Genomic DNA, 26,752 nt, shown 5'->3' on the forward strand with positions numbered 1-26,752 from the left:
GCTTAAATTAAGTATTGTCCATTAATTTCAAAGAATCTACTCAGAATAGGACTAAGATTGGATGCAGCCTCTAACAGACTGAGCTACAGTAGGATCGCCACAACTTTGAGAGGTGGGTATGCATTGGGTATGCCTAGTCTTGGTTGGAAGGGAGGTTGTAGCATCCGCCTGCCCCTCCATAGCTAAGGGTATCCTGTTAAAAGGATCTGGGAGGAGTGGGTCCTGTCCAATGCCCAGATGGGGGCTAGGGCCATACTACTCCTCCAATGGTGACTGCTTGGGGGACACCCTGATTTGACGTAGGTCATAGAGCGATTCCCCCTCCACCCGCCAGCTTCACCTTTAGAAACACTCCCAGTGGACGAGCAGGAGTGACATGAGCCATTGTTTACCACAATGTCAAACCTCACATCTGTAACCAATAAAGTCTCATTTGATCCCCAAAACCAATATGTCATATGTTGTCTAGTTATTCTCACCTTAGGGAACAAGGTGGTCATGGGACCTTGATATGCAGCCAGATGAAAGCAGACTCCCACAAAATCTCACAACCACAACAACTAGCCTAGTGAGTTGTTAGGCAACAAGCCTAGCAGCTCACTTTTCCAAAGCATGTTGCAGAGTTGCAGGAGCAGGAGTCCTGATCTGGACTGGGGTCCTGATGTAGATAGTTGGCTTTAACACTTTGCCCCACTTCAGTCCCAATTCCTGCTGTTTGCATTGGTTGCACTGTGTGTGTGTGTGTGTTTGTGTGTCCCATTCTCTCCAATCAGGATTTCTAAGGTTGAAATGTATTTTTAGGGTCCATCTTATTTTTGAAATGTTAAGTTGTTGGAAACTGTTTTTAATATAATATAACATTGTGTTTTAATATCAATATTGTATTTTAATTCTTATAAACTTCCCTAATCTTCTTTTAAAGCCATCCAGGTTGGTGGCCACCACTGCCTTTTACAGAGGCTAATTTACTACAGCACAGCAAGGACATTTTCACCATCCTGACCAAAGTCTATTTTTAAGGGGCAAACTACAGGTGTTGTTAATTTTGTGTACAGCAAGGAAGTATACCCATTCTACTACCCTCCACCCCAAAGGGCAAGCTTAGGGCAACAGTGATTTCAAAAAGCTTAATGAGCTACTGGGTGTGATCCCATGGTCAGAAATATCAAAGAGAAGGGAGTCTAAGAAGGATGGGAGTTTCTACAAGGAGAAATATTGAAAGCCCAAAAGCAGGCAATACCAACAAGAAATAAAAGTGGGAGGCATCTAAGGAAACCGGTGTGGCTGCATAAGGAGCTTACAGATGAGGTGAGAATTGAGAAGAGAATTCTTGGAGAACAGGTGAGGTCCCTACAGACTGGAGGCAGGCAAATGTTGTCCCCATCTTCAAAAAGGGGGAAAGGGTTAACTACTGACTGGTGAGTTTGACATCAATACCAGGGAAGGTCCTAGAACAGATTATTCAACAGTCAGTTTGTGAGCATTTAGAAATGGATGTTGTGATTACTAAGACCCAGCATGGGTTTCTCAAAAATAAGTCATGCCAGACCAATCAGATTTTTTTTTTTTTGGATGGAATTACAAACTAGGTGAATAAGTGAACTGCTGTGGATATAGTTTATCTTGATTTCAGTAAGACCTTTGATTTGGATCTGTGGCTAGTTGACTGCCTGAACCCAAAGAGTACTCATTAATGGTCCCTCATCCTGGAAAAAAGTGACAAGCAAGATGCTGTAGGGTTCTGTCCTGGGCCCGTTGTTGTTCACCGTCTTTATAAATAACTTGGATGAAGGAACTGAGAGAATGCACTTCAAATTTGCAGATGACAACAAACTAGGATGGGTAGCTAATGCTACAGAAGACAGAATCAGAATTCATAATGACTTTAACAGATTGCAGAACTGGGTGAATTGAACTTCAATAGGTATAAATGTAAGGCTCTGCATTTAGGTAGGAAGAATCAGATGCATAAAAATAGGATGGGGGACACCTGGCTTACTGGCAGTAAATGTGAAAAATATATAGGGGTCTTGGTGGACCACAAGGTTAATATGAGTCAACAGTGTCATGCAGCAGCAAAAAAGGATAATACAGGCTGCATCAACAGAATTATTGTGTCCAAATCAAGGGAAGTAATTGTACCACTCTATTCTGCCTTGGTCAGACCACACCTGGAATACTGTGTCCAATTCTGGGCACCACAGTTTAAGAAGGATATTGACAAGCTGGAATGTATGCAGAGGAGGGTGACCAAGATGATCAAGAGTCTGAAAACTGAGCCTTACTAGGAGTGCTTGAAGGAGCTGGGTACGTTTAGCCTGGAAAAGAGGAGACCGAGAAGAGATATGATAAAGGTAAAGGGGCCCCTGACCATTAGGTCCAGTCGTGACTGACTCTGAGGTTGCGGTGCTCATCTCGCTTTATTGGCCGAGAGAGCCGGCGTACAACTTCTGGGTCATGTGGCCAGCATGACTAAGCCGCTTCTGATAAACCAGAGCAGCGCACGGAGGGTAGGACTGGAGGGTAGGACTCAAACCAATGGCTTCAAGTTACAAGAAAGGATATCCTAACTAAACATTCAGAAAAAACTTTCTGACAGTAAGAGCTGTTCTGCAGTGGAATGGTCTCCCTTGGGAGGTGGTGGACTCTCCTTCCTTGGAGGTTTTTAAGCAGAGGTTGGATGGCCACCTGTCATGGATGCTTTAGTTGAGAGTCCTGTATTGCAGGGGTTGGACTAGATGACCCTTTGGGTCCCTTCTATGATTCTATTACTGGATGGTGGTGGCTGTGAGGATTGAATTATTCTCACTCCATGGTCCTGATGAACACACACACTCCACCACCAATGCTGTCATTAGGCTGAGGATGGACAATTCTATTGGACAGGGGTATGAGAGGTGCAAACAGACCTCTTATTCTCCACAATGCTCCAACGTGCAGTCTGTACATGCAAAGGATGGGGAAATGGCAGCACAGGATCTTTGGACAAATTCTAAACATTATACCAGCAAACTTGCGTTTTCAACATGTCTGCCAGTCAATGTGAATGCAGAGGCTGTAAGTGTTTACCGGAGAGAGTATCAGCAGGAGATGAGGGGGGGGGGGTTCTTGAATCTTCCCACATTTGTCCATTTGCTCATACAAGGGCATTCAGCCTGACAGATTTCTATCACTCTGAGATCCATTTCTGTGTACATCTGAGGGGAAAACAATTTCAAAACATTCAAGGGAGCGTTTGTAGGGGAGAACTGGTGGGCGTGGAAAGTGTTAACCACTAGGTGTTGCATCCAAAGTTAGTCATACTCAAGAGTATACCCACGGAAGTTATTGGACAGGCTTAGCTTAGGTCTATTAAGTCCAACTCATCTGCCACAAGCAGAACTTAACATCGTGTACACACCATACATTCAAAGCAACCCCCCAAAAGAATATTGAGAACTGTAATTTACTCTCACAGGATTCTTTGGGAAGAATCTTTAAGGAACTACACTTCCCAGGATCCTTTGCAGGGCAGCTTTAAATTTAAATTTATTGAGTTCTTGCAGCCCACCCAAACTGGATGAGAAACTTCATTCCCAAACGCAACAAATTGTTGGTAACTCTGATTGGCTCTGCCCCGAGATCTTCTGCAAATTTTCTGTCTCCAATTGATGCTGATAGGATACCAGGTCATGAGGGGAAGTTCGGGGGAGGGTCCGGCAGAGGTTTTAGTAGCAGCTCTTGCCTCTGCCGACAGAGGCGCCTTCACAGAGGAGTGAGAGAAGTCGGGAGAAAGTTTGAGGGGCGAGGCAGGTGTTGTAGCTGCAGCTGCAGCGCCCGCGCCCCTCTCGGCACTGTCCCATCTCCTAGCCGCGACTGGTCTTCACTGCTATCCGGGTGCCTCTGGAATAAGAGAAGCAGGCAAGTCACCCCTCCTGTTTCCTCTCGTTTTCCCGCTGCCGCTTGACAAGTCTCCCCATTTGCTTGTGGGTCCGACGCAGCCATGTCCCCCCCATTCTTCGCTGCCGCCACCGTCAAACGCCTGCTGGCCTGGAAGGTGTTTACTTTCAACGAGCAGGAAGGCAAGATGTACGAGAATGCTGTCAAGACCTTGGTGAGGAAGACCCATGCCAGTAAGCAGCTGGGGGAGCTGGAGAAGGCTATCAGCACTCAGAATCCTGGCACCAAGTGCATCACCATCACCAGACCTCTGTTTGAACAGATGTATGCGTCCTGCGGAAATAACTTCCCGCACACTCTCTTCTGCCGGCTGTGGCGATGGCCAGAAGTGCAAAGCCACCATGATTTGCGTAGCATGGAGACGTGTGCAAACGCCTATAAAAAACAAAAGTCTAAAGTCTGTGTGAATCCGTATCACTTTGAGAAAGTGGAAAAGCCAGAGTGCACCAGTGAGCCAGTATTCACATTGCTCCAGAGCTCCAGTGCTCCAGTGCACCCGCCAACACAGCCAGAAGCTCCAGCTTCATATCCTCCATTGGAGGATCACAGCTACCATGCTCCAGGAAACTCTAACCTCCAGGCAAGCATTGTCCCTGGAAGCAGCACCTCTGTCCCTGAAAGCAGCACCTCTGGCCCTGGAAGCAGCAGCTCTGTCCCTGGAAGTAGCACCTCTATCCCTGGAATCAGCACCTCTGTCCCTGGAAGCAGCACCTTTGTTCCTGAAAGCAGCACCTCTATCCCTGGAAGCAGCACCTCTATCCCTGGAAGCAGCACCTCTGACCCTGGAAGCAGCACCTCTGGCCCTGGAAGCAGCACCTCTATCCCTGGAAGCAGCACCTCTGACCCTGGAAGCAGCACCTCTGGCCCTGGAAGCAGCACCTCTGGCCCTGGAAGCAGCACCTCTGGCCCTGAAAGCATCACCTCTGGCCCTGAAAGCATCACCTCTGGCCCTGAAAGCATCACCTCTGATCCTGAAAGCATCACCTCTGGCCCTGAAAGCAGCAACTTTTCCCCTGATATCAGCCTCAGTTTCCCTGATTTCAGCACCCTTTTCCCTGGAAGCAGCACCCCTGGCCCTGAAAGTGGCACCTCTGGCCCTGAAAGCATCACCTCTGACCCTGAAAGCAGCAACTTTTTCCCTGATATCAGCCTCATTTTCCCTGAATTCAGCACCTTTTCCCCTGGAAGCAGCACCTCTGTCCCTGAAAGCAGCACCCCTGGCCCTGGAGACAGCACCTCTGGCCCTGGAAGCAGCACCTCTGGCCCTGAAAGCATCACCTCTGACCCTGAAAGCAGCAACTTTTTCCCTGATATCAGCCTCATTTTCCCTGAATTCAGCACCTTTTCCCCTGAAAGCAGCACCTCTGGCCCTGAAAGCAGCACCTCTGGCCCTGGAAGCAGCACCTCTGGACATGAAAGCAGCACCTCTGGCCATGAAAGTAGCACCTCTGGCCCTGAAAGCAGCAACTTTTTCCCTGATATCACCCTCATTTTCCCTGAATTCAGCACCTTTTCCCCTGGAAGCAACACCTTTTTCCTTGAAAGCAGCACCTTTCCCCCTGAAAGCAGCGCGTTTGTCCCTGAAAGCAGCACCCATGTCCCTGGAAGCAGCAGCACCTCTGTCCCTGTAAGCAGCACCCAACTCACTGGAAGCAGCACCTTTTTCCCTGAAAGCAGCACCTCTGTCCCTGGAAGAAGCACCCATCTCCCTGAAAGAAGCATGTCTGTCCTTGGAAGCAGCACCCATGTCCCTGGAAGCAACACCCATGTCCCTGGAAGCAACACCCATGTCCCTGGAAGCAGCACCTTTTACCCTGGAAGCAGCACCTTTTTCCCTGGAAGCAGCACCTCTGTCCCTGGAAGCAGCACCCATGTCCCTGGAAGAAGCACCTTTTACCCTGGAAGCAGCACCTTTTACCCTGGAAGCAGCACCTTTGTCCATGTCCCTGGAAGCAGCATCTTTGTTCCTGTCCCTGGAAGCAGCACCTTTGTCCCTGTCCCTGGAAGCAGCACCTTTGTCCCTGTCCCTGGAAGCAGCACCTCTGTCCCTGGAAGAAGCAGCACCTTTGTCCCTGCTGGAAGCACCACCTTTGTCCCTGGAAGAAGCAGCACCTTTGTCTCTGCTGGAAGCACCACCTTTGTCCCTGCTGGAAGCAGCACCTTTGTCCCTGCTGGAAGCAGCACCTTTTACTCTGTCCCTGGAAGCAGCACCTTTGTCCCTGTCCCTGGAAGCAGCACCTCTGTCCCTGGAAGAAGCAGCACCTCTGACCCTGGAAGCAGCAGCACCTCTGTCTCTGCTGGAAGCACCACCTTTGTCCCTGTTGGAAGCACCACCTTTGTCCCTGCTGGAAGCAGCACCTTTGTCCCTGTCCCTGGAAGCAGCACCTCTGTCCCTGGAAGAAGCAGCACCTCTGACCCTGGAAGCAGCAGCACCTCTGTCTCTGGAAGAAGCAGCACCTTTGTCCCTGCTGGAAGCAGCACCTTTGTCCCTGTCCCTGGAAGCAGCACCTCTGTCCCTGGAAGAAGCAGCACCTCTGACCCTGGAAGTAGCACCTCTGTCTCTGGAAGAAGCAGCACCTTTGTCCCTGCTGGAAGCAGCACCTTTTACTCTGTCCCTGGAAGCAGCACCTTTGTCCCTGTCCCTGGAAGCAGCACCTCTGTCCCTGGAAGAAGCAGCACCTCTGACCCTGGAAGCAGCACCTCTGTCTCTGGAAGAAGCAGCACCTCTGTCTCTGGAAGAAGCAGCACCTCTGTCTCTGGAAGAAGCAGTACCTCTGTCCCTGGAAGCAGCACCTTTGTCCCTGTCCCTGGAAGCAGCACCTCTGTCCCTGGAAGAAGCAGCACCTCTGTCCCTGTCCCTGGAAGCAGCACCTCTGTCCCTGGAAGAAGCAGCACCTCTGTCCCTGGAAGAAGCAGCACCTCTGTCTCTGGAAGCAGCACCACCTCTGTCCCTGGAAGCAGCAGCACTTCTGTCCCTGGAAGCAGCAGCACCTCTGTCCCTGGAAGCAGCACCTCTGACCCTGGAAGTAGCACCTCTGTCCCTGGAAGAAGCAGCACCTCTGACCCTGGAAGCAGCACCTCTGACCCTGGAAGCAGCACCTCTGACCCTAAAAAGAGAACCTCTGTCCCTAAAAAGTGCACCTCTAAAAGCAGCACCTCTGTCTGTAAAAGCACCACCATTGTAGAAACACCATCCACTGTGCTTCCTTGTCGTCCTGAGAGTACAGCAGCCAGCACTAGTAGTAGTAGCCAGCAGGAAACATCTGAAGCTCTGGTGATCCCTGGACCCAGTAATGTGAACATCAAGCCCGTCCCGTACTCTGAACCAGCCTTTTGGTGTTCCATCGCTTACTACGAGCACGGCCAACGGGTTGGGGAGAGCTTCCATGCTTACCAGCGCACCGTGATTGTAGATGGCTACACCGACCCTATCAATGCTGAACGTTTCTGCTTAGGCCAGCAGACCAATATCCACCGTGATGCTGAGGTGGAGCAAGCCAGAATGTACATCAGGGAAGGAGTGAGACTCTGCTATGAAGACGGGGATGTATCTCTGGAGTGCCTTAGCAAGACTCCCGTTTTTGTCCAGTCTCTCATGTGTAACCAGCGCTATGGAGTGCTTCCGGCCACTGTTATCAAGATTCCAAAAGAATGCAACTTGAAAATTTTCCGTAAGGATGTATTTAGTGAAAGTTTGTCCAAGGCTGCAACCCGGGGCTTTGAAGCGGTCTACCAGCTGATGAAGATGTGCATCATCCGAATGAGCTTCGTCAAGCCCTGGGGATTTGAACACAAGCGGAAGACGCTCGCGAATGTTCCCTGCTGGATTGAGATCCATCTGAATGGCCCCTTGCAGTGGTTGGACAAGGTCTTGAACCAGCTTGGTTCTTCAACCACCTGATGTTCCAGCAAGTATTAAAGAAGTTAGAAGCAGAAGCCAAGACCAGGAAATGGAATTCGTTTCACTCCTGGCAGAGAGAAACCTAAGTTATAATCAGTATCATTAGGCTCATTTCTATCTTGCTTTTTTGGTTGTTTTTTTCTGGACCAAAATAGAAGTAATAGATTTAAAACAGTAGATATATAAAAAAATCTATTTGAAATGTAAATATATTTAATATGTCTAGCTCAGTACTAAGCACTTGGCCACAGGCAGATGTCCTTTGCATCTGCTGTGATGATACCAGCTTTCACTTATGCATCTGAGAAGCTCGCTGGATGGGCTGCCAAAAGGGGATACCTGGGAGCAAATGTAGTGGGAATCCCTTAATGTTGCAGAATAATGGGACAAGGTGTTTAAGGAGATTTCTCTAACAGCAGATAAAACTCTGGTCTCATCTCTGCATCTGGTGCCTTAAACACTTTAAAAACAAGGAACTCACCCCTCGCCTTTCGATGGCAGCAATAATGTACGTTACAACGTTTCGAAAAATATTGAGTTAGTCAGTTTGGACCATTGGTCCTCAAGCGTCTGGCAAGAAAAAAAAAATATCCGCATAAACTGCAAGTCTCTAGGGGTTCTAGTAAAAAAGGTAGGCTTTTTGTAATAGCTAGACTTTTTGTTTGATTTCATATTATTTATGAATAAGGTTATTCAAGGCTATGCTTAAGTATGGTTACATGAAAATACAATTGACAAAATTTAGCACTTATGCTATTTGATTTAATAATATTTTTTCTTATTCTTATTATTTCTAATCAATGGTGCACACATAAGAAAGAAAGTAAATTAATATTTTTGTTTGGTTATTTTTGAGTTCAAAAGTATTGCTAATGACTGCAGAATTTTTTTTTTAGGCTGTGTAGTAAAGATGGCAGGCTTTTTGCAATGTGGTCTGATTTCATTATGTCTATGAATATACAGTCAATGCTAAAGTATGGGTTACATGAAATTACAATCAACAAGATTTAACAGACTCATGCTATTTGATTTCCCCCTTACTCTTATTAGAGCTCTATTAATTTTTGATATATTCATTATATTTTACTCTTATATTTCTGTTCATGTGGTGCAGACTTAAGAAAGCAAGCAAATTAAGATAGCATCTTTGCTTGAGCCACCTCTTGAGTTCAGCATATTGCTAATTACTGTAGGATTTTCTTTTTCAAATATGTGCAAGTACTTGTTAAGTTCAGCAAAATATTGCTAAGATTTATGTTCCATGTCTGCACTGATCCTGCATGATGATTTTTTTTGTCCCCCCCCTTATTTTTCCTTCTGTTAGCTTTGAAAGTTCAATAAACAAAAAGTTCAATAAAACAAAAAGTTCAATAAACAAAAGGTCTCAGGCTCAATCTTTGGCATCTATAGCTAAAAGGATCAGATAGCAGATGATGGGGAAAACCTTCATTTGAGATCCTAAAAAGAGTAATAGAAACATAGATTTGTAGGGTTGGAAGGGACACCGAGGGTCATCTAGTCCAACCCCCTGCAATGCAGGAATTTCAGCTAACGCATCCATGGCCATCCAAACCTCTGCTTAAAAACTTACAAAGGAAGGAGAGTCATTGCCAGTCAGAGTGGACAAAACTGAGCTAGGTAAACAGAGTTATAAGGCAAAGTGCTGGGGTGGGTCAAGATCAAAAGCAAATAAAAACATTGTTGGGTCAACTCTTGCCTTACTTTTCAGACTATGAAATAAATTACTGACCAAATCTGGGCTAGAGAAACAATGGCCAGCTGGGGTCCCAGCTTGAGTTAGGAAATTAAAAGGAAGTTTGTATGGAAGGTGCTTCTCCCTGGAGTTTTGTGGAACAGACAGACTTATTAAAATACATTTAAAATATCTAAAGTGCCAAGACAGACACATGAAGTACAAACTGTACATAGTGACGCATCTGTGCAATTCCATTTGCCATAGCAGTGAGATTTAATTGGGGAGAGGCTGTATCCTTGGTGTTAAGTGCTCCTGAATAACATGTTTCCAAACAGTGCATTTAGATATTCTTTCTCTCATTAAGGCATTGAGGACTCTTGTACAATGGGCAAACATTTTCATCTCTGATGAAGTGCAGTTTCAAATCTACAGAAGTGTATGAAAATTAAAGCAATGATTCTCCCTTTCATCTCTCAGGATGTTGATGCCTGCTGAAGCTAAACGAATGTTTTAAGATATTCCTTTGCAGAATATATGTCCCACCAAGCCAAATGCATTCAGCCAGCGCTGCCCTGTAAAGCAGTCCCAGAAAAGCAACAAAAAGAGAGAGGTCCTCAGTGGACTGTCAAGCATCACTGTTGAATTGCAGAAGATGGCATGGTTGGGTGGCTGTGCTCACCTCGCTTCTGGTTGGCTGTGTCACTGCTGCTTACCATGATGTAACAGACTGAGGTTGAATCCTGACAAGACAGAAGTACTGTTTCGGAGGGACAGGGGGCGGGCGGTTGTGGGGGATTCCTTGGTCCTGAATGGGGTAACTGTGCCCCTGAAGGACCAGGTGCGCATCTGGTACACCAGCTCCATCTGGTACACAGGCTGAGACCCTACCTGCCTGCAGACTGTCTCGCCAGAGTGGTGCATGCTCTAGTTATCTCCCACTTGGACAACTGCAATGCGTTCTACATGGGGCTACTTTTGAAGGTGACCCAGAAACTGCAATTAATTCAGAATGCGGCAGCTAGATTGGTGACCGGGAGTGGCCGCTGGGACAACACCGGTCCTGAGAGATCTGCATTGGCTCCCAGTATGTTTCCGAGCACAATTCAAACTGTTGGTGCTGACCTTTAAAGCCCTAAATGGCCTCGGTCCTGTATACCTGAAGGAGCATCTCTACCCCCATCATTCAGTCCAGACACTGAGATCCAGCACCGAGGGCCTTCTGGCGGTTCCCTCATTGCGAGGTTACAGGGAACCAGACAGAGGGCCTTCTCAGTAGTGGCGCCCACCCTGTGGAACACCCTCCCCTCAGACGTGAAGGAAATAAGCAGCTATCTTCTCTTTAAAAGACATCTGAAGGCAGCCCTGTTCAGGGAAGTTCTTAATATTTAACGCTGTACTGTTTTTAAAACTCTTGATTGGGAGCCGCCCAGAGTGGCTGGGGAAACTCAGCCAGATGGGTGGAGTATAAATAATAAATTATTATTATTATTATGTAGAGCGGGAAGGGGTGAGATGGCGGTGAGGTTGGCAGCTTGCAAATGTGCTGGCAGAGCCAATCTGGAGCTCCTGCTGGTATGCTTGCACTGCACCAACCTCAGGCCTTCCTTTCAGCAGGGTTACACCAACTGGAGGTCAAGCAATCACTGCCGCCCCACATGTTGTCCACTACTGCTGTTTAAGTATGCTGGTTTGAAAGCAGCAGCAATTCACATACATTTTGACAATGGAAACTGGTGTGCTTTGGGACTGGTAGGGCAAAAGGCAGGAAGGCTACAGCCAGTATTACGCAGAACCAGTTACTGCTGCTTCTGTTCCCATCCTCCTCCCTGCTGAGCTCTGCAAAGACAACACTGAGATTGAAGAGAATGAGGATGGCAGTCACTGCCAGCTCCTGGGCAGGTTTTAAGTAAGGAAGTCAGCAGGTGGAAGCTGGCTGAGGGCAGGCTGAGGATGGTGGTGCCTCATTCATCCCTATGGATCAGGCTTGTTAGATGGCACGAGCCAGTTTTGTGGATTTATAGAACAGGTATTTCTTTATGCTGCAATTCATACTGACAATAGGCCCAATCCATGCAGATGTTGGCCAAGAGTAGCATATTCATGTCCTTTTCCTGAAGTCTGTTTTTCAGAGATGCAAGTTAAGTGCATTCATTCATCAGTATTCAGTCTCTTAAATAACACTCCTCTGACAGTCAGCTGAGTTGTAATTCCAATCTAAAAGCACACTTTTTCCCCCCTATCAGGAGTTGGGAGCAATTTGCAGTTGCCTCTTTCATAACCTATGAAAATTAGCTGAAGTGTTAAATCTCATTGATGAGTTAGGAACTGTAGCATCACAGCATCACATCACAGCATTCTCTTCCATTTTCCATTAATATATTATTTTGTTTCTGTAATTAGTTTCCTTCTGAGCAATTGAAAACACTTCTTATTTAGTTGCTTTCAAGTGTGCACATTTAGCCTTTGATCCCTGCTGTTCCCTTGATGGAATTTAATGCAGTTTTTCCGCCTTTTCCAGTGGAATTTACCTCCCCCCACATGAGATGGTGCATTCTGCTCAATTAAAATACATAATAAGGAAAACAGCAATGTATGTGTACAATTTGATGAAGTCAGAAGTTATTTTGCAGATCTTTGCATTCACCTCTGTGAAAATATTACTATCTGTGTCCAGTGGCAGCATCTGGCTTGACAGGTGCTTCTTTAGATATTATATCTTTTATAAATGTAGCCCACACATATTAAATTCTACACTAACAATATCATAGGTGCTAATGCAACAATGCACAAGTTGTCTGATTAGGAAATTAACTCTGCTGCCAGGCATCTTCATGCTACTGGACATGATTCAGGCAAATACTTAGAACTTAGTTGTCTTAATTGGAGAATGAAATCAAAGGGACTGAGAAGTGCTTAACTATGGGTTGTACTCAGTAATTGCACAGCAGATCAAATGAGTTTTTCAATGGTGGTGGAGATATCAATACTGGCAGAGAAATACAAATTTCTTTTGCTCTAGGTTGGGTCTTTGGGCAGCGGTGTTGTCCATCTAGCAGCAATGCTGACCTCTGACATCCTCCTGTCACCTGTGGAGTGATGCCAGCATTGTTCAAAAGGTGCAGAGATTCCCCTTCCGCCCGCAGATGTGCTGGCAGAGATTCACCAGGCAGCAGGCAGTAGAAAGCCTGAAAAGAGGATGTTCCAAGGCTAAGTTGGGGTTGAGCTAGTCTGGGATCCATTGAATCCCAAGCCAGTGCTGCTGCCATCATGTCTTGGCTTTGGACCTATGGCTGTGCCAGCTCCAGGTCAGAGCATCAATAAGTCTGTCCTTCACCTTCCTCTCTGTAAAAAACTCTCTGGGCTACGTGGGCGGTTATGACTGCTTCCTAAATTCATGAGATTTCTTGGAAAAAAATATCATCAGCTGTCCCATTCTTTTAAATACACTTTCTGAAGGGGGGGGGGGGAAGCACTTTTCTCCAGTGAGTTCCACAATCTGTCTCTAACTTTCCCCTCTTGAATGGTTTGCTTAGAGATGGTCTGGAGATACTTGATAAAGTTCTTCAAAGCTGAAGCAGCTTTGGATTTGTATGCTGTCTTGGGAAGCCACATGAAAGCTGCTCTGAGATCCAGGGAGTAAGGTCTAAGTAAAGTAAAGTGAAAACACTTATGGGATTTAGTTTACTTACACTGTGATAAACATCCTAATCAATTTCTTGAAGCCTTCCCCATGAGTTTCTGAGTCTTGGGTTGTCCAAGGACTTCTTCACACTTGACATCTTCTCCTACACAGAAGCTCAATCCATTCTGGGATAGATGAGCAGTGGTCCAAGATCTTCATGAAATACATGGGAGCTTCTTGCAACAAAACCAGACCAATCTCATGATAGAAATGCAAATAGGTTGCGCACATGAGCTTCACTCAACTTGTCTTCAGGGATCAGTGAATTAAAATGGTGGTTGTTTGCCTATTAAGCTAGGTGTTCCCTTTTCTCCTTGTAGCCTTATCAATATTCAGCTCTGTGTTCCAGGATGTGTATGAAGCCAGTTGGGAATATGGCTTAGATTGAGCCCAAGTACTTCCAGACACAACTGTTGGACAACCTTGGTTTCCTCTTCGGTATGCAGTTCCTTAAATTTTCAGCAGCAAGTTTTCCAGGAGGGGGAGGGCGAGAACAACTACAGGAAGAGTGAACCAGAAGGCACCATAATGTTGGTTCCAGGTTGCAAAATGCTCTCAATGGGTCCTTCTTCTTGCAATTGTCACTTGGTATTTTGTCCAATCTCTACCACTGATGAGAGATAAAAGTTAGAGGAGTAAGGAGTCAATGGAAGCTGCTGTTACTTTGGCTCACTCCAGTCGCTGGCTGATCCTCTTCCTCAGAGCAGGTGCAAATGGCAAGAGCAGCAGCAACAGGGCCCAGGCTGCTCTGGTGATCACCGCTGGCCCTTGGTAGGCCCAATGGTCCTTGACATCTGTCCTGGCACACACAGAAGTTTTCATGTTGATCCTCAGAATTTTGACATGTGAATATCTTGTGAATGCTGCAACTGTACTCCATCCCTTTCCATTTTTAAATTGCATGCAGTTTTGATGAATTAATTTCTGCCAGGGAACTGCAACCAATCCCAGGTCTCTCATGAGTTCACATAAGATCATCCCATTTTGTCCAGCATTCTGCTCTTACAGTGGCAACCAGATGCCTATAGGAAGCCCAAAAGCAGGACCTGAATTCAACAGCACTTACTTTACCTTGCTGATTCACCTGCTTAATGCATTCACCAATCTATTGGATTAATGCACCTATTTCTCAATACATGCTTGTTCCACCAATGCATTACCTTTATTTATTGACTAACGTTTCACTAATGTTTACAGGTATGTCTTAAAAATGTCACATATGATGATCTCATAAAGAAGAAGAAAGTAAAAAATAAGGGGTAACTCCATCTTGCATCCCTTCTTCAAAGTTGGAGGAAAATCACCTGTTCAGGTCTGATCTTTGTGCTTGAACTTCATGCCCGTCACTTGGACTTGATTTGCTAGCAAAATTGTTCTGTGTCTTCCATCACATGTCTTTTATTTCCTGGCCCTTTATTGTCTGCCTCTGTTTGGCTCTTGGAGAGAGATAATTGGGCAAATGATCGACATCAAGTCATTTGTTAAAAAAGAAGTGTGCTTGTTTTATCTGAGCAAATAATTATCTGGGAAAGTGCTTGAATCTTGCTTTTTCCTTTTTCTTTTTACAAAACCTAGTCCTCAGATATTGTCAGAATACTGTCAAATAGTTCAAGGTCTGTTAAGGTACGTTGGCAAATTACATTAATAACTTGCAAGGGCTTCTCTTTCTTTCCCCCATGTCCGCTGGAAATTCTGAGATGTCAAGGTAGGTTTTCACTGGTCTGTTTTAGATGCCACTGGGGCTACAGCAGAAATGACAAAGGCACATATGGGAGTGCACACAGGTCTCTCCTATGCACATACACAATTCTGTAGCACTGTCTAAACCACAATCAGTCCACCAAGCATTGTGCCTATGCAACCTGCATCAATAATAGCAGATGATCTATCAGAGTGCCATACACTTCTCTCTGATACAGCATTTATTTTTTCAATACTGGGTTGGAAAAATCAGCTAGTTGCATTGTTTTTAGGAACACAGGAAGTGGCCTTATACTGATTCAAACCATTGTCTGCACTGCATTGTCTACCCTGATTGGCAGTAGCTTTCTAGGGTTTCACATAGAGGTATCTCCCAGCCTTATCTGCAGGTGTTGAGGACTGACCAAGGGAGCTTTTACAGTAGTACCTCGGGTTACAGATGCTTCAGGTTACAGACGCTTCAGGTTACAGGCTCCGCTAACCCAGAAATAGTACCTCGGGTTAAGAACTTTGCTTCAGGATGAGAACAGAAATCGTGTGGCGGCAGTGGGAGGCCCCATTAGCTAAAGTGTTGCTTCAGGTTAAGAACAGTTTCAGGTTAAGAACGGACCTCCAGAACGAATTAAGTTCTTAACTGGAGGTACCACTTTATATGCAAAACAGATACTCTAGTGGTGGCTGTGATCTTTCCCTAGCAGCTGCAGAGGCCAACCACTGCAGGCAACTGAAGCACAGTTTGGTCTCACTGTAGCAAACTAGCACTTGGTGAAATTGTTGCCTGCATTCAGTCTCCAAACAAACTAAGCAAAAATTCTTCCTCTGAAAAATATTCTCATAAAGGAAAATAAAATGTGCTTCATCTCACTGTGTCATTAAACAATAAGATACATGGCATGCCATCCCAGGTGTGTCTACTCAGAAGTGAGCCCCACTGAGTTGAATGGGACTTATTAATATAAGTTTGCTAAGGACTGAAGCTTCTAAGCACATTCTTATTTCAAATTAAAAAGTAATGCAAATCAAACACCTTTTGTAGCAGGGATAATTATCCTAACATGAATGCCAAACCACGGTGAACAGAACGGAACAAAGCTGAAAATCAGAACCCTGGTATCTAGAGAAGTGAAGTATTTGGCATGCAATGCTACTTACCGTATTTCTTCACTATTCTAAGAGAATGTTTACATGTTAACTTTTCATCCACAGGAGTAAGGTAATCTGTGATTCAAGAGTTCACAGATATCACTGACTTCTCTAGGGCCTTTGGTTAAGACTGTGAATCAAGAGAGAATGCAATCTTCTACTAAAGCCTTGATAGCCATGTACAATGAGCATTGGTACTCACCTGTGAATACTGACAATCCCAGATGAATTTTGGGAATGTCCAATAATAGATATATCCCCACCCCTCAAAACACACACACTCTGGGGGCATTCACCACAATAATGATTTAGCTGAGCTTCAACATTCACTTTGCATCTCTTGAGTTTTAGGATATTTACACAATTTGCTTGAGATTGTCAATATACAAACTGTATATTGGAATTCATTCTTGAGGAAGCATCAGTTCAATATACATAGGGACACAGGAAGAGCCAGCTGGAGCGGGCCAATGGGTAAATGGATTAAAAAAACAACACAGGTGGGGGAAATGACCCTACTGTGAGTGTCTACTATAGACTTCCAAGCCAGACTGAAGACTTGGATGATGCCTTCCTAGAGCAGGTTACCAAGCATTCCAAAGGGAGAGATCTAATAGCCATGGAGGACTTCAGCTACCCTATATCTGCAGGAATTCGAACTCACTCTGTCAATAATGTAAGCTCCAGAAAATTCCTGAATTGCCTCACTGGCAATTTCCCAAAAGGTGGAAGAAGCAACAAGGGGATCATCTGTTGGTGCATTGCCAAAATAAACTTGAAACGAGCCTTGAAGCGCATCCCTGAGGCACCCTTAAAACATCTGCTTAGCAACAAGAATTCTCCCCAGCAACAGGTGTCTTAGGGCATTCTGGAGAAATGTAGTTAAGTGTGAGGCAGTCAGTGTTGGTCAGTGTGGCCGCCAGAATATGTGATAGTCTGTGAGCCTGTCTCTCTGGCTGAATGGCTGAAGGGAGCAGAGTATATAGTTCTGTTTCTTATTTTATATTTAGACCGGTAGTATTATGCAACTTGTAATGTAAATAATAAAGACTTTAGAGAAGAACTGGATGGGTGATGTGGTTATTCCTGTCACAGACATTCACCAAGAGAGGGCTGGAATGCTGCTGCTGTGAAGATGCAGGAAGACTTTCTGAGGAGCTTTGCTGAGACGGAGAAAAGGAACCCCTAAGTGTTGGTGCTCATGCACTAACATCATCTATCTTGGGCCTGGTCCTCACCAACAGGGAAGAACTGATTGATGAAGGGAACCTTGGGAGGAAGTATTCATGTCCTTTTGGGTTTCATGATACAGAGACAAGGGAAAGGCGGGAAGCTGAGTGTAGCTGGACATGCATTCTGGACTTTAAGAAGGCCTATTTCAATAAGCCGAAGGAACTACTGGGTTGAGATCCCATGGTCAGAAATACTCAAAAGAAGTGAGTCCAAGATAGATGATAGTTTCTTAAAGGTGGAAAATTGAAGGCACAAATGCAGACAATTGCAACAGGAGAGAGGAGTGGGAAGCATTTAAAGAGACTGGTGTGGCTGCATAAGGAGCTTACAAATGAGCTAAGATCTAAGAATGACATGTATAAGAAAGGGAAGAAAAGGGAAAGATTATCACTGGTCAACAACAAATTTGTTGTCTGCGTTTTTTCAGATGATTTAGGACGAATCTGATGCGCTGAATCCAAAAATCACCTTGGTTTTGCTCAATCAGGTCAAGTTTTTGAGCTATGGCCACATGTCGTTTTTTTACGTTTTTGTTCACATGTACGCTTGTGTGGAGCATCTTAGAAACAGTTGGTGGGGGTAAAATGCCATGTCGAATAATTGTTTTGATTGGAAATGATTATTTTAATGACAAGAAGTATTCAAGTCCGATAGTTCTGGGTGTTTATGTCGAAAAGGGATCAGTTTGAAGTCATAAAACCTTGAAATCTTCCATAAATTGGTGCGGCTGGGATCAACAGAAAGAACCGGAGCAGCCTCAAGTATCCTGATCTTCAATCAGCACGTCGTCCTGTAGCTCATTGTGATGAAATTCCAGTGCCTATCTTCGGAGAACTTCCTGACATTAGTGACAAAGGTGCGTCCAGTGTTGAAGGACATGAAGAAGAAGAAGTGGTTCTTGAAGATGATGCTCCACATCCATTTTCCCAAAAGGAGTTGAATGATCTAGTTCACGACCTCAGCTTGGCATCCAGACTCTGTTGGCATCCAGATTGAAGGAAAAAAACCTCCTCTCTGACAGTGCTCGCATCAGCTTCTTCCACAACAGGCATCAAGAGTACCTCCATTTTTTCTCGGAAGAGAAGGACTTGGTGTACTGTGCAGATATTGCGCAGCTTCTGCTCAAGCTTGGAGTGCCACAGTATGAACCCAAAGATTGGAGACTGTTCATTGATAGCAGCAAGCGATCATTGAAATGTGTTCTGCTACACAACTGCAACCAGTTTGCCTCTATACCCCTGGCTCACACGAGTACACTGAAGGAGAACTATGAAGCAGTGAAGTATGTGCTGGAGAAAATTGGTTATGATCAGCATAAGTGGTTTATTTGTGTTGTCCTGAAGATGGTGAACTTTTTGTTGGGACAACAGTCTGGCTTCACCAAGTACCCATGTTTTCTGTGCATGTGAGATAGTAGGGACCGTGCTCAGCATTACATGAAGAAGGACTGGCCTGTGCGGGAGGAATTGGTGCCTTGCAGAAAAAGGAACGTCATCAACGACCCTCTGGAGGACAGAGACAGAATACTCTTCCCACCGCTGCACATCAAGCTCAGCTTAATCAAGCAGTTCACCAAGGCTCTGGACAAGGATGATGACTGCTTCACTTACCTGTGCCAGGCTTTTCCAGGATTGACCATGGAGAAGTTGAAAGCTGGCATCTTTGATGGTCCTCAGATCCGTCAGCTCATCAGAGATCCAGAGTTCAGAAACTCAATGAACGAAGTGGAACTGGAAGCGTGGAAGGCATTTGTTCTGGTAGTGAAGAACTTTCTTGGCAACAATAAAGCCAGAAACTATGCAGAACTTGTCAACAACATGCTGACTGCTTTCAGAAACCTGGGCTGCAACATGAGCGTCAAGATGCACTACCTGTTTTCACATATGGACCGGTTTCCTGAGAACCTGGGTTCAATGAGTGATGAGCAGGGGGAGAGATTCCATCAGGACATGAAAGAGATGGAGACTCGGTATCAGGGTCGCTGGGACACAGTCATAATGGCTGACTACTGTTGGACTCTGAAGAGAGACCTCCCTGCTGCTGAGCATTCCAGGAGTTCCAAGAAACGGAAGTTCAAGCCCTGAAGTTTGAAAAATGGTGAAGCAACATGCAATTTATGTGTACTTACCTTTATTAATGCCCACCATTCAGTTTACAGTAAACCTGACCTGATGGAGAGAAATGGATGCCATTTCCTGATTCAGCAGTGCAAAAATACCCTAAATCAGTTGTAGAAATCTAGACATTCAAAAAGTAAAAAATTGTTACCCAGTGTTATACACAAATGAAGGAAGAGTATACATGAAGAGCCAACACTTGCAGGGAGAAGGTCATGTGAGCAAAAGCACAGAATCAGCTCACACCTCCAAGAAGGGTAAAAATAATTAAAAAAGGGTTCTTTTGTGATGTTTGAAGCAAGAGGAAGAACAAGCAAGTAGTGGGTCCTCTCCAAGGAGAAGACAGAGAAATATTGTTGGGTGACAGAAAGAAGGTGGAACTGCTCAAGACCCATTCTGCCTCTGACCCAAAAGGAAAGCTGTGTCCAACTTAGAGATAACAGAATAAACAAAGGAAGGAGGGAGCAGAAACCCAAGATAGAAAAAGAGGTGGTAAGAGAACACCTAGTTACTTTAAATGAATTCAGATCTACAGTTCCTGATGAGCAGCACCTAAGGTTACTAAGGGAGCCTGCAGCTTTAATCTCAGGGCCTTTGTCTATAATATTTGAGAATTCCTGGAGAACAGGTGAGGTCCCTGCAGACTGGATAGGTTGCCTGATAGGTCTTATTCTCCATGAATTTATCTAATCCTCTTTTTAAGCCTTCCATGTTGCCTGAGACTATAAATATCTACTACCTGATCTTTTTACTAGAGACAGCAAGAACTGAACCCAGGACCTCCTGTTCTACAAATATCTGGTCCATGTGCTTTATGGTCCACCAATCCTCATTTTGCCCAGAAAGTCATTTTGGACAAATGTCCACCTGTCCTGCACCTGATAACATAGCAGGTGTGGTCAGCAGTAGACATCATGGGTCCAAAATGGGGTTTGTAAGCTCCCAAATGTAGCTAATCATTGGGGTTTGCACCCACACAGCTTAATTCCAAGCCACGTGGGTGAAAATGGTCATCTGATGTCATTGGGATTGTCAGGTGACTGAGAGTTGGGCATCCCTGCCAAACCTAGCCAGCAGGGGGTGGGGAAGAGAAGGACTGGTCTGGTGACCAAATCCAGTTCCCCATCATTGCATTAAATTATTCACCTCCAAAGGAAGGACAGGAGTCTGGCTTGGCCTAAGGCCCAGCAACCTTTTCACACTGACTTGAGCCAACTGCATGCAGGCTGCCGACATGTGCACATTCTGCTGTTTCACAGAGGTGTTCAGTAGAATCTCTGAGATCCTTCCACATTAGATTCCCTGAGCGTCAAATTTAACCAGACTGTCACTTTATTATTATCAATAAATCACAACCATGAGAAGCACAGAGTGGGAGGAAATGTGTGGGTTAATAAATACCTATTTAAGTTCATAATAAGAACTTGGTATGAAAGATTAGTGTAGGTAGGTGCAAAATTACGAAGTGCCAAACCAGAGATGTAAAGGCGGAGGAAGCCTTGGAGCAGAGAAGGTAGGGGGTCTCCCATGAGGAAAAGTCAGAAAAACAGACCTGTCATTAAGCATGCATTTGCCCCTATTTTAAGCCCATTATGTGGAAACAGGTCCTGCTGATTTAACAGAATATCATGGTAGTTATCCAGCAAGGGCTCTGACATGAATGCAGGAAGGTGTTTGTGTATGCTGGGATGTTTCATGTATTTATGCAATTCAATAGTTCTTTGTTATCATGAGATCATTTGTTTCTATGCTTTAGAGGAGGGGTTTTTAATATGGGTAATGGTGTCTATGTGACAGCAGGAAGAGGACCGAACTGGAAAAGCCAAGGCCATAAAATACCAGGGATTTGCATGGACCTCTTCTGTATAGGACCAATAGGGTTGCCTATAACTTTTCAGTTAAAATGAAATAACCTAAGTGAGTCATGCATGCCCATTATTTTCAGTGGACCTCTCTGAATAGGAACAACACTGGGAAACTACCCAATATGTCTAGGTTTGGGAATGAGAATGTGGAATGCTGTTTTTAGCTCCTGTGCTCCTTACTTCTTATTTTTTGAATCATCATCCTCAGGTGGTGGAAAATCTTGGGCCATTCCTAGAAACTGTCCTTGTTTCTCAATTTGACCCTTTTACATGGTTTTGTATGTTTTGTGGTATTTTATGAATTGTGACTTGCCATTATTTTCATTGATTATAATTTATTAAATCTTTATTGAAACTGTTTAATTACTATTTGCTGACATTTAACTTTACTCTTTACTTTTATATTCTAATGGATTATTGAATATTGCTTTAATTTATATGTTGTTTATTTTAAAGTTATGTTTTTATTATGACTTTTGTATTGGATCAGATTGTTATTAGGTATATGATCTTTATTGTCTATTTTGTTGTTTCTTCAGCTTGTAAACCGCCTTGTGTGCAGTAATATAGGAAGGCGCTACGCAAATGAAAGTCAAATAATTTAAAAGAAGAAATTTAAGTTGTTCTGGAATTACCATGAAAATCCTGGGGCAACTGGTTTAAGAATGAATCCGGTAAGTGTGAATTATGATAGGAACATAGGAAGCTGTTTTATGAAAAGTCAGACTATTGACACACCTAGTTCAGTTTTGTCTACACTGACTATAAATGGCTCTCCTGGGTTTCAGAAAAAAATTCCTACCAGCCTGACATGGAGACACTAGGGATTGAACCCAGGACATTCTGCATGCAAAGCATGGATTCTATCACTGAGTTACAGTCCTCCCCTATATAGCTTAGACACTGAGGATATTAATGGGCAACTCCAGAGGATGGTAGTACCATTCAACATTTGCTGGGCTGCCAAGACCAGTCAGGAACCCACCACTTCAAAAGGACTAGTCACCTGGGAAGGTTGAAAGGAGAGCAAGAGAATTCTTGATCTGCTTGCCCTGTGTCTTGTAAAATCCTGAAGCCAACTCTGGAGCATTTCGTTGAAGGATGTGCAATTTTGGAGATGGGGGGGGGGTATTGCTTGAACAATTGCGGCTGAACTGTCTTATTTACAGTAGGGAATAAATGCTTTTAAAGTGTTGTACACAAAGACATTACTGTCTGCAATATTAAATGTTTATAAACTGTCACTTTAGAAAAAGAAGCTATTTTGAGCAGAAGCTATGGGCAGTGCCAAAAGATGTCTCCAAAACATTTGCCCAAGAGGGACAAAAAAAAAGAAAAAAGAAAATGAAAATTGGGGGAGGCCTATTTCTGTTTCTTTTTATATCAAAAAGCAACAACATGCCAGCCTTTAAGCAGTTTAAAGGGCACCGTTAATTCTTTGATGAAAATGTGTATACATCTGGCACCAACAACTGGCTTGACCCATATTATATTCCCAGGTGACTTGGCCTGGATGATGGAGGTTTAGAGCTGATGACTGCTGGTTCTTAGGAGCAGCTTTTGTGCTCAAAAACAAACACACAATAATGCAAGCAAGCAAGCAAGCAAGCAAGCAAACAAACAAACAAGGGAGCAATTTGCTGGTTCAGAACAGGGAAATATAGGTGGTTCTTTCCATTTCCATTTTATATAAAGGGTAAACAAGCACCAGCTTAATGCTGAGAGCATTTGGCCAGCACAGATGGTCAAATACAAAGAGCTCCTCTGGAGCACCCAAACACTTGGGCATTTCCAGTGTTTTGTTTGTTTGTTTACTTCCCCTGCTTAACAGAAGTTCCTGCATAATTAATTCACTTAATTTATTGCCACAAGAAGTAGTGATGGTCTCAGAAGCTTAAATGGCTCTAGAAAAGGCCATGGCACATTCAGGGAGGGTAAGGACCTATAAGGAGGAGGGAGGGAAGCTGTGACCCTTCAGATGTTGTTGTAAAAAGGTAAAGGGACCCCTGACCATTAGGTCCAGTCGTGACTGACTCTGGGGTTGCAGCACTCATCTCGCTCTAGAAGCTGAGGGAGCCGGTGTTTGTCCGCAGACAGCTTCCGGGTCATGTGGTCAGCATGACTAAGTCGCTTCTAGCGAACCAGAGCAGCGCACGGAAACGCCGTTTACCTTCCCGCCAGAGTGGTACCTATTTATCTACTTGCACTTTGACGTGCTTTTGAACTGCTAGGTTGGCAGGAGCTGGGACCGAGCAACGGGAGCTCACCCTGTCGCGGGGATTTGAACTGCCAACCTTCTGATCGGCAAGTCCTAGGCTCTGTGGTTTAACCCACAGCGCCACCCATGTCCCTGTATAACCACTCATATCACCCCTGCCCATTGACCCTGCTGGTTGGGTCTGATGGGAATTAGAGTCCAGCAACATCTAGAGAGGCACAGATAGGGACTGGCAAATCTGTCAACTGCAGTTTCCTCTGTTTCTCATTCTTCCAGTCATAAGCTCAGTTCTCTGCATTTCCTCATCAATTTGCAATTCTTTTTTAAAAGCCATCATAAAAATTCATCAGCATTTTAGCACAATATGTTTGCATGCAACTTTGCCTAACACATTTTTGCAATGCAATTTCCCCTAATATAATGTATTTTTATATGTCATTTTCACAAGTTGTTGTTGTTGTTTAGTTATTTAGTCATGTCTGACTCTTCATGACCCCATGGACCAGAGCATGCCAAGTACATGCATTTTCACAAGTAGATGCATTTTAATCCAAAATTTGCCCCACTACTGTATATGAATTTTTGTACATACAGGTAACTCTCAACTCCTGCTTGTTTAACATGTGCAATTTTAATTTTACGTGTTTGAAAGCTGGCTGGCTGAAATCACACAAATTAGATGCATGGAAGGTGGAGAGCTAAAAAGCTCTTTTTTGCACAGGGTCTTCCTGGCATGGAAATAACTTTTAAGCTCTGAAACTAGTTTACGAGGCTCTGGGAAGCTCTTGCATGGATTCTGGATGGGAGAAATCTCATAGGAACTTGGACAGCCCTGCAATATATTGAGAGCCTGGTGCATACTCAGGGCCTGCTAACCAAGTCTGAGAGCTTAAAAACCCTATACATTGCTTGGAGGGAGTAGATAAGACCTGTCTGGTTCTCTGGCTCTGGGTAAGGCTTTTCATGAGGGGACAGTTTCAAGGGGGTGGCTTGTACTTTTGCATATATTTGCCATTCCTGGAATGTGACTCCTGCAAAAGATGTGAGCTGTATTGTATTACTTGGCTGGACAAGCACACTACAAAACTAAGAGAAATGCAAATTTCAAAGAAGGGCTGTGTTTTCGCTTGCACATTGCATTGGAAAATATGAATTAGATGGGTTCGCTTTGTACTGTGAACTGAACTGACTGAATCCAATCTCACCCAAATCCCTAACAACAAGTTCCCCAAACCTGATATAGAAAGAACGGATGGCAACCATGGATGGACTTTTCCAAAATAATGCCCTGATTGTGGAACATTTTCCCTAACATTATGGGGTGGTGGTGGTGTGTGTGTTTAGGACACAGAGACTAACACTTTCTTTTCTGTCCAGGCATAGTGTCTAGATTTTGTTTTCCTTGCTGTGGATGTTTTTGCTGTGGATACAGTTTTGCTTGCTATATGGACCCTTGTTTTGTATGTTGGTTACGTCACATTCTTAGGTTTGACAGGTAATGGTAAAGGGACCCCTGACCATTAGTTCAGTCGTGGCTGACACTGGGGTTGCGGCACTCAGCTCGCTTTATTGGCCGAGGGAGCCGGTGTACAGCTTCCGGGTCATGTGGCCAGCATATCTAAGCCGCTTCTGGTGAACTAGAGCATTGCACGGAAACGCCGTTTACCTTCCCGCCAGAGCGGTACCTATTTATCTACTTGCACTTTGACGTGCTTTCGAACTGCTAGGTTGGCAGGAGCTGGGACCGAGCAACAGGAGCTCACCCCGTCACGGGGATTCAAACCGCCGACCTTCTGATCAGCAAGCCCTAGGCTCTGTGGTTTAACCCACAGTGCCACCCACACCCCAGGTTTGATAAGCCAATGCTTATTTTATCTTTGCAAGCAAGGGTGAGGTACAAAGCTTTCACATTGTGTGAGTGCCTTTGAGTCATGCAGAGCTTTGCTGGAAGCCAAATGGAATGTTTTGGTGGCTGGATTTGGATCCTGGACTTTCAGCTGCATCTCCATGTTATAACTGAAGTCTATATTTGGTTTTTTTAAGCATAAGAAAAGACCTGCAGCTTGATCAGTCCAGCATCCTGTTCTCACAGTGACCAAACCAGATGACAAGTAGGGCCAGCATTCTGCTCTGCTTGGCATGAATGAACAGAATCTGACTTATTAGGAAAAAGCAGTCCTGCTAGGTCAAGATCCTGTCCAATGCAGCACCCTGGCTCTGAGAGTGACCAGTTGGATGCATCTAGGATGCCCACAAGCTGGAAAAGAAAGCAATAGCTTGCTCCCACCATTGTTCCTCAGTGACTGGTATTCAGAGGCATAGTGCCTTTGATTATGGAGGCACTATATGGTCATCATGAATACTATCCACTGAGAGCCAATATAGTGTAGTGGTTAGAGCAACAGACTAGGCCCTAGGAGACAGTGGCGTAGCGTGGGGGGTGCAGGGGGGGCCGGCCGCACCGGCCGCAACATCTGGGGGTTAAGGTTAGGGGGCGCAAATCCACGGGTTAGGGGGCGCAAATTACTTGCCTTGCCCCGGGTGCTGACAACCCACGCTACGCCTCTGCTAGGAGACCAGAGTTCAAACCCCCACTCAGTCTAACTCCCCCTCTTTTTTTAATGGAATCCCTTATATGGGATTTGTATATAAATTTTCCCTCGGCTCTTTTTGCTGGCCAATGTAGGAGCAGCATGGATAATTGGCCCCGTGAATATTTGACGTTTTCTCCCCTTATGGCTTTGATCTATAGGCTACCACTAAAACGAGGCTGCATTTTAAGCTGCATTTTAAACTGTATTCTAACTTACATTTTAATCAACTGGTTTTTGTTGTTGTTGTTTTTTTAAAATGTTTTTGCTGTATTTCTATTCAGTGTTAGCCACCCTGAGCCCAGTCTTGGCTGGGGAGGGTGGGGTATAAATAAATTATTATTATTATTATTATTATTATTATTATTATTATTATTATTATTTACCTCATGTTTGTGAGGTAACTTACCTCAGTCTAACTTACCTCACATGTCAGTCTAACTTACCTCAATAGTAAGATATCTTTTTACCTAGACTCTCAAAAGAAGGTTGTGATCTGCTTCAAATTCTACTCCTGGACACCTTACCTAATATGACAGTATGAACAAGAGGGAATTTAAGTATTTCAGAAACTCACATCGGTTACACTATAGTAAAATTAATTTTATTATTATTATTATTATTATTATTATTATTATTATTATTATTACTTACCTCACATGTTTG

General features: G+C 44.5%; 2 protein-coding genes and 1 long non-coding RNA gene across 3 annotated transcripts in view; all 3 read right to left on the bottom strand.

The window, feature by feature from the left end:
* Positions 1–26,752, bottom strand: part of GRIA3 (glutamate ionotropic receptor AMPA type subunit 3) — a 214,972-nt gene that overhangs the window by 10,844 nt on the left and 177,376 nt on the right. The gene's annotated exons all lie outside the window — the stretch shown is intronic.
* LOC310669921 (uncharacterized protein) lies at positions 810–7,327 on the bottom strand (the record flags this gene model as incomplete). The annotated part of the gene is made up of 8 exons (XM_083424386.1): positions 810–4,553; positions 5,583–6,003; positions 6,076–6,201; positions 6,247–6,348; positions 6,397–6,471; positions 6,517–6,618; positions 6,733–6,890; positions 7,259–7,327. The coding sequence occupies 7 exons, from the start codon at positions 7,325–7,327 to the stop codon at positions 5,583–5,585; spliced, it is 1,053 nt and encodes a 350-aa protein (XP_083280512.1). The 3' UTR covers positions 810–4,553.
* Positions 24,835–26,386, bottom strand: LOC310668999. Its single transcript, XR_014506955.1, has 2 exons — positions 26,057–26,386; positions 24,835–25,901 (listed from the first exon to the last, which is right to left on the bottom strand). It is a non-coding gene; the product is annotated as an uncharacterized lncRNA (long non-coding RNA).

The sequence above is a fragment of the Podarcis tiliguerta genome (genome assembly GCF_965153285.1).
Source record: "Podarcis tiliguerta genome assembly, chromosome: Z".
NCBI lineage: Eukaryota > Metazoa > Chordata > Lepidosauria > Squamata > Lacertidae > Podarcis > Podarcis tiliguerta.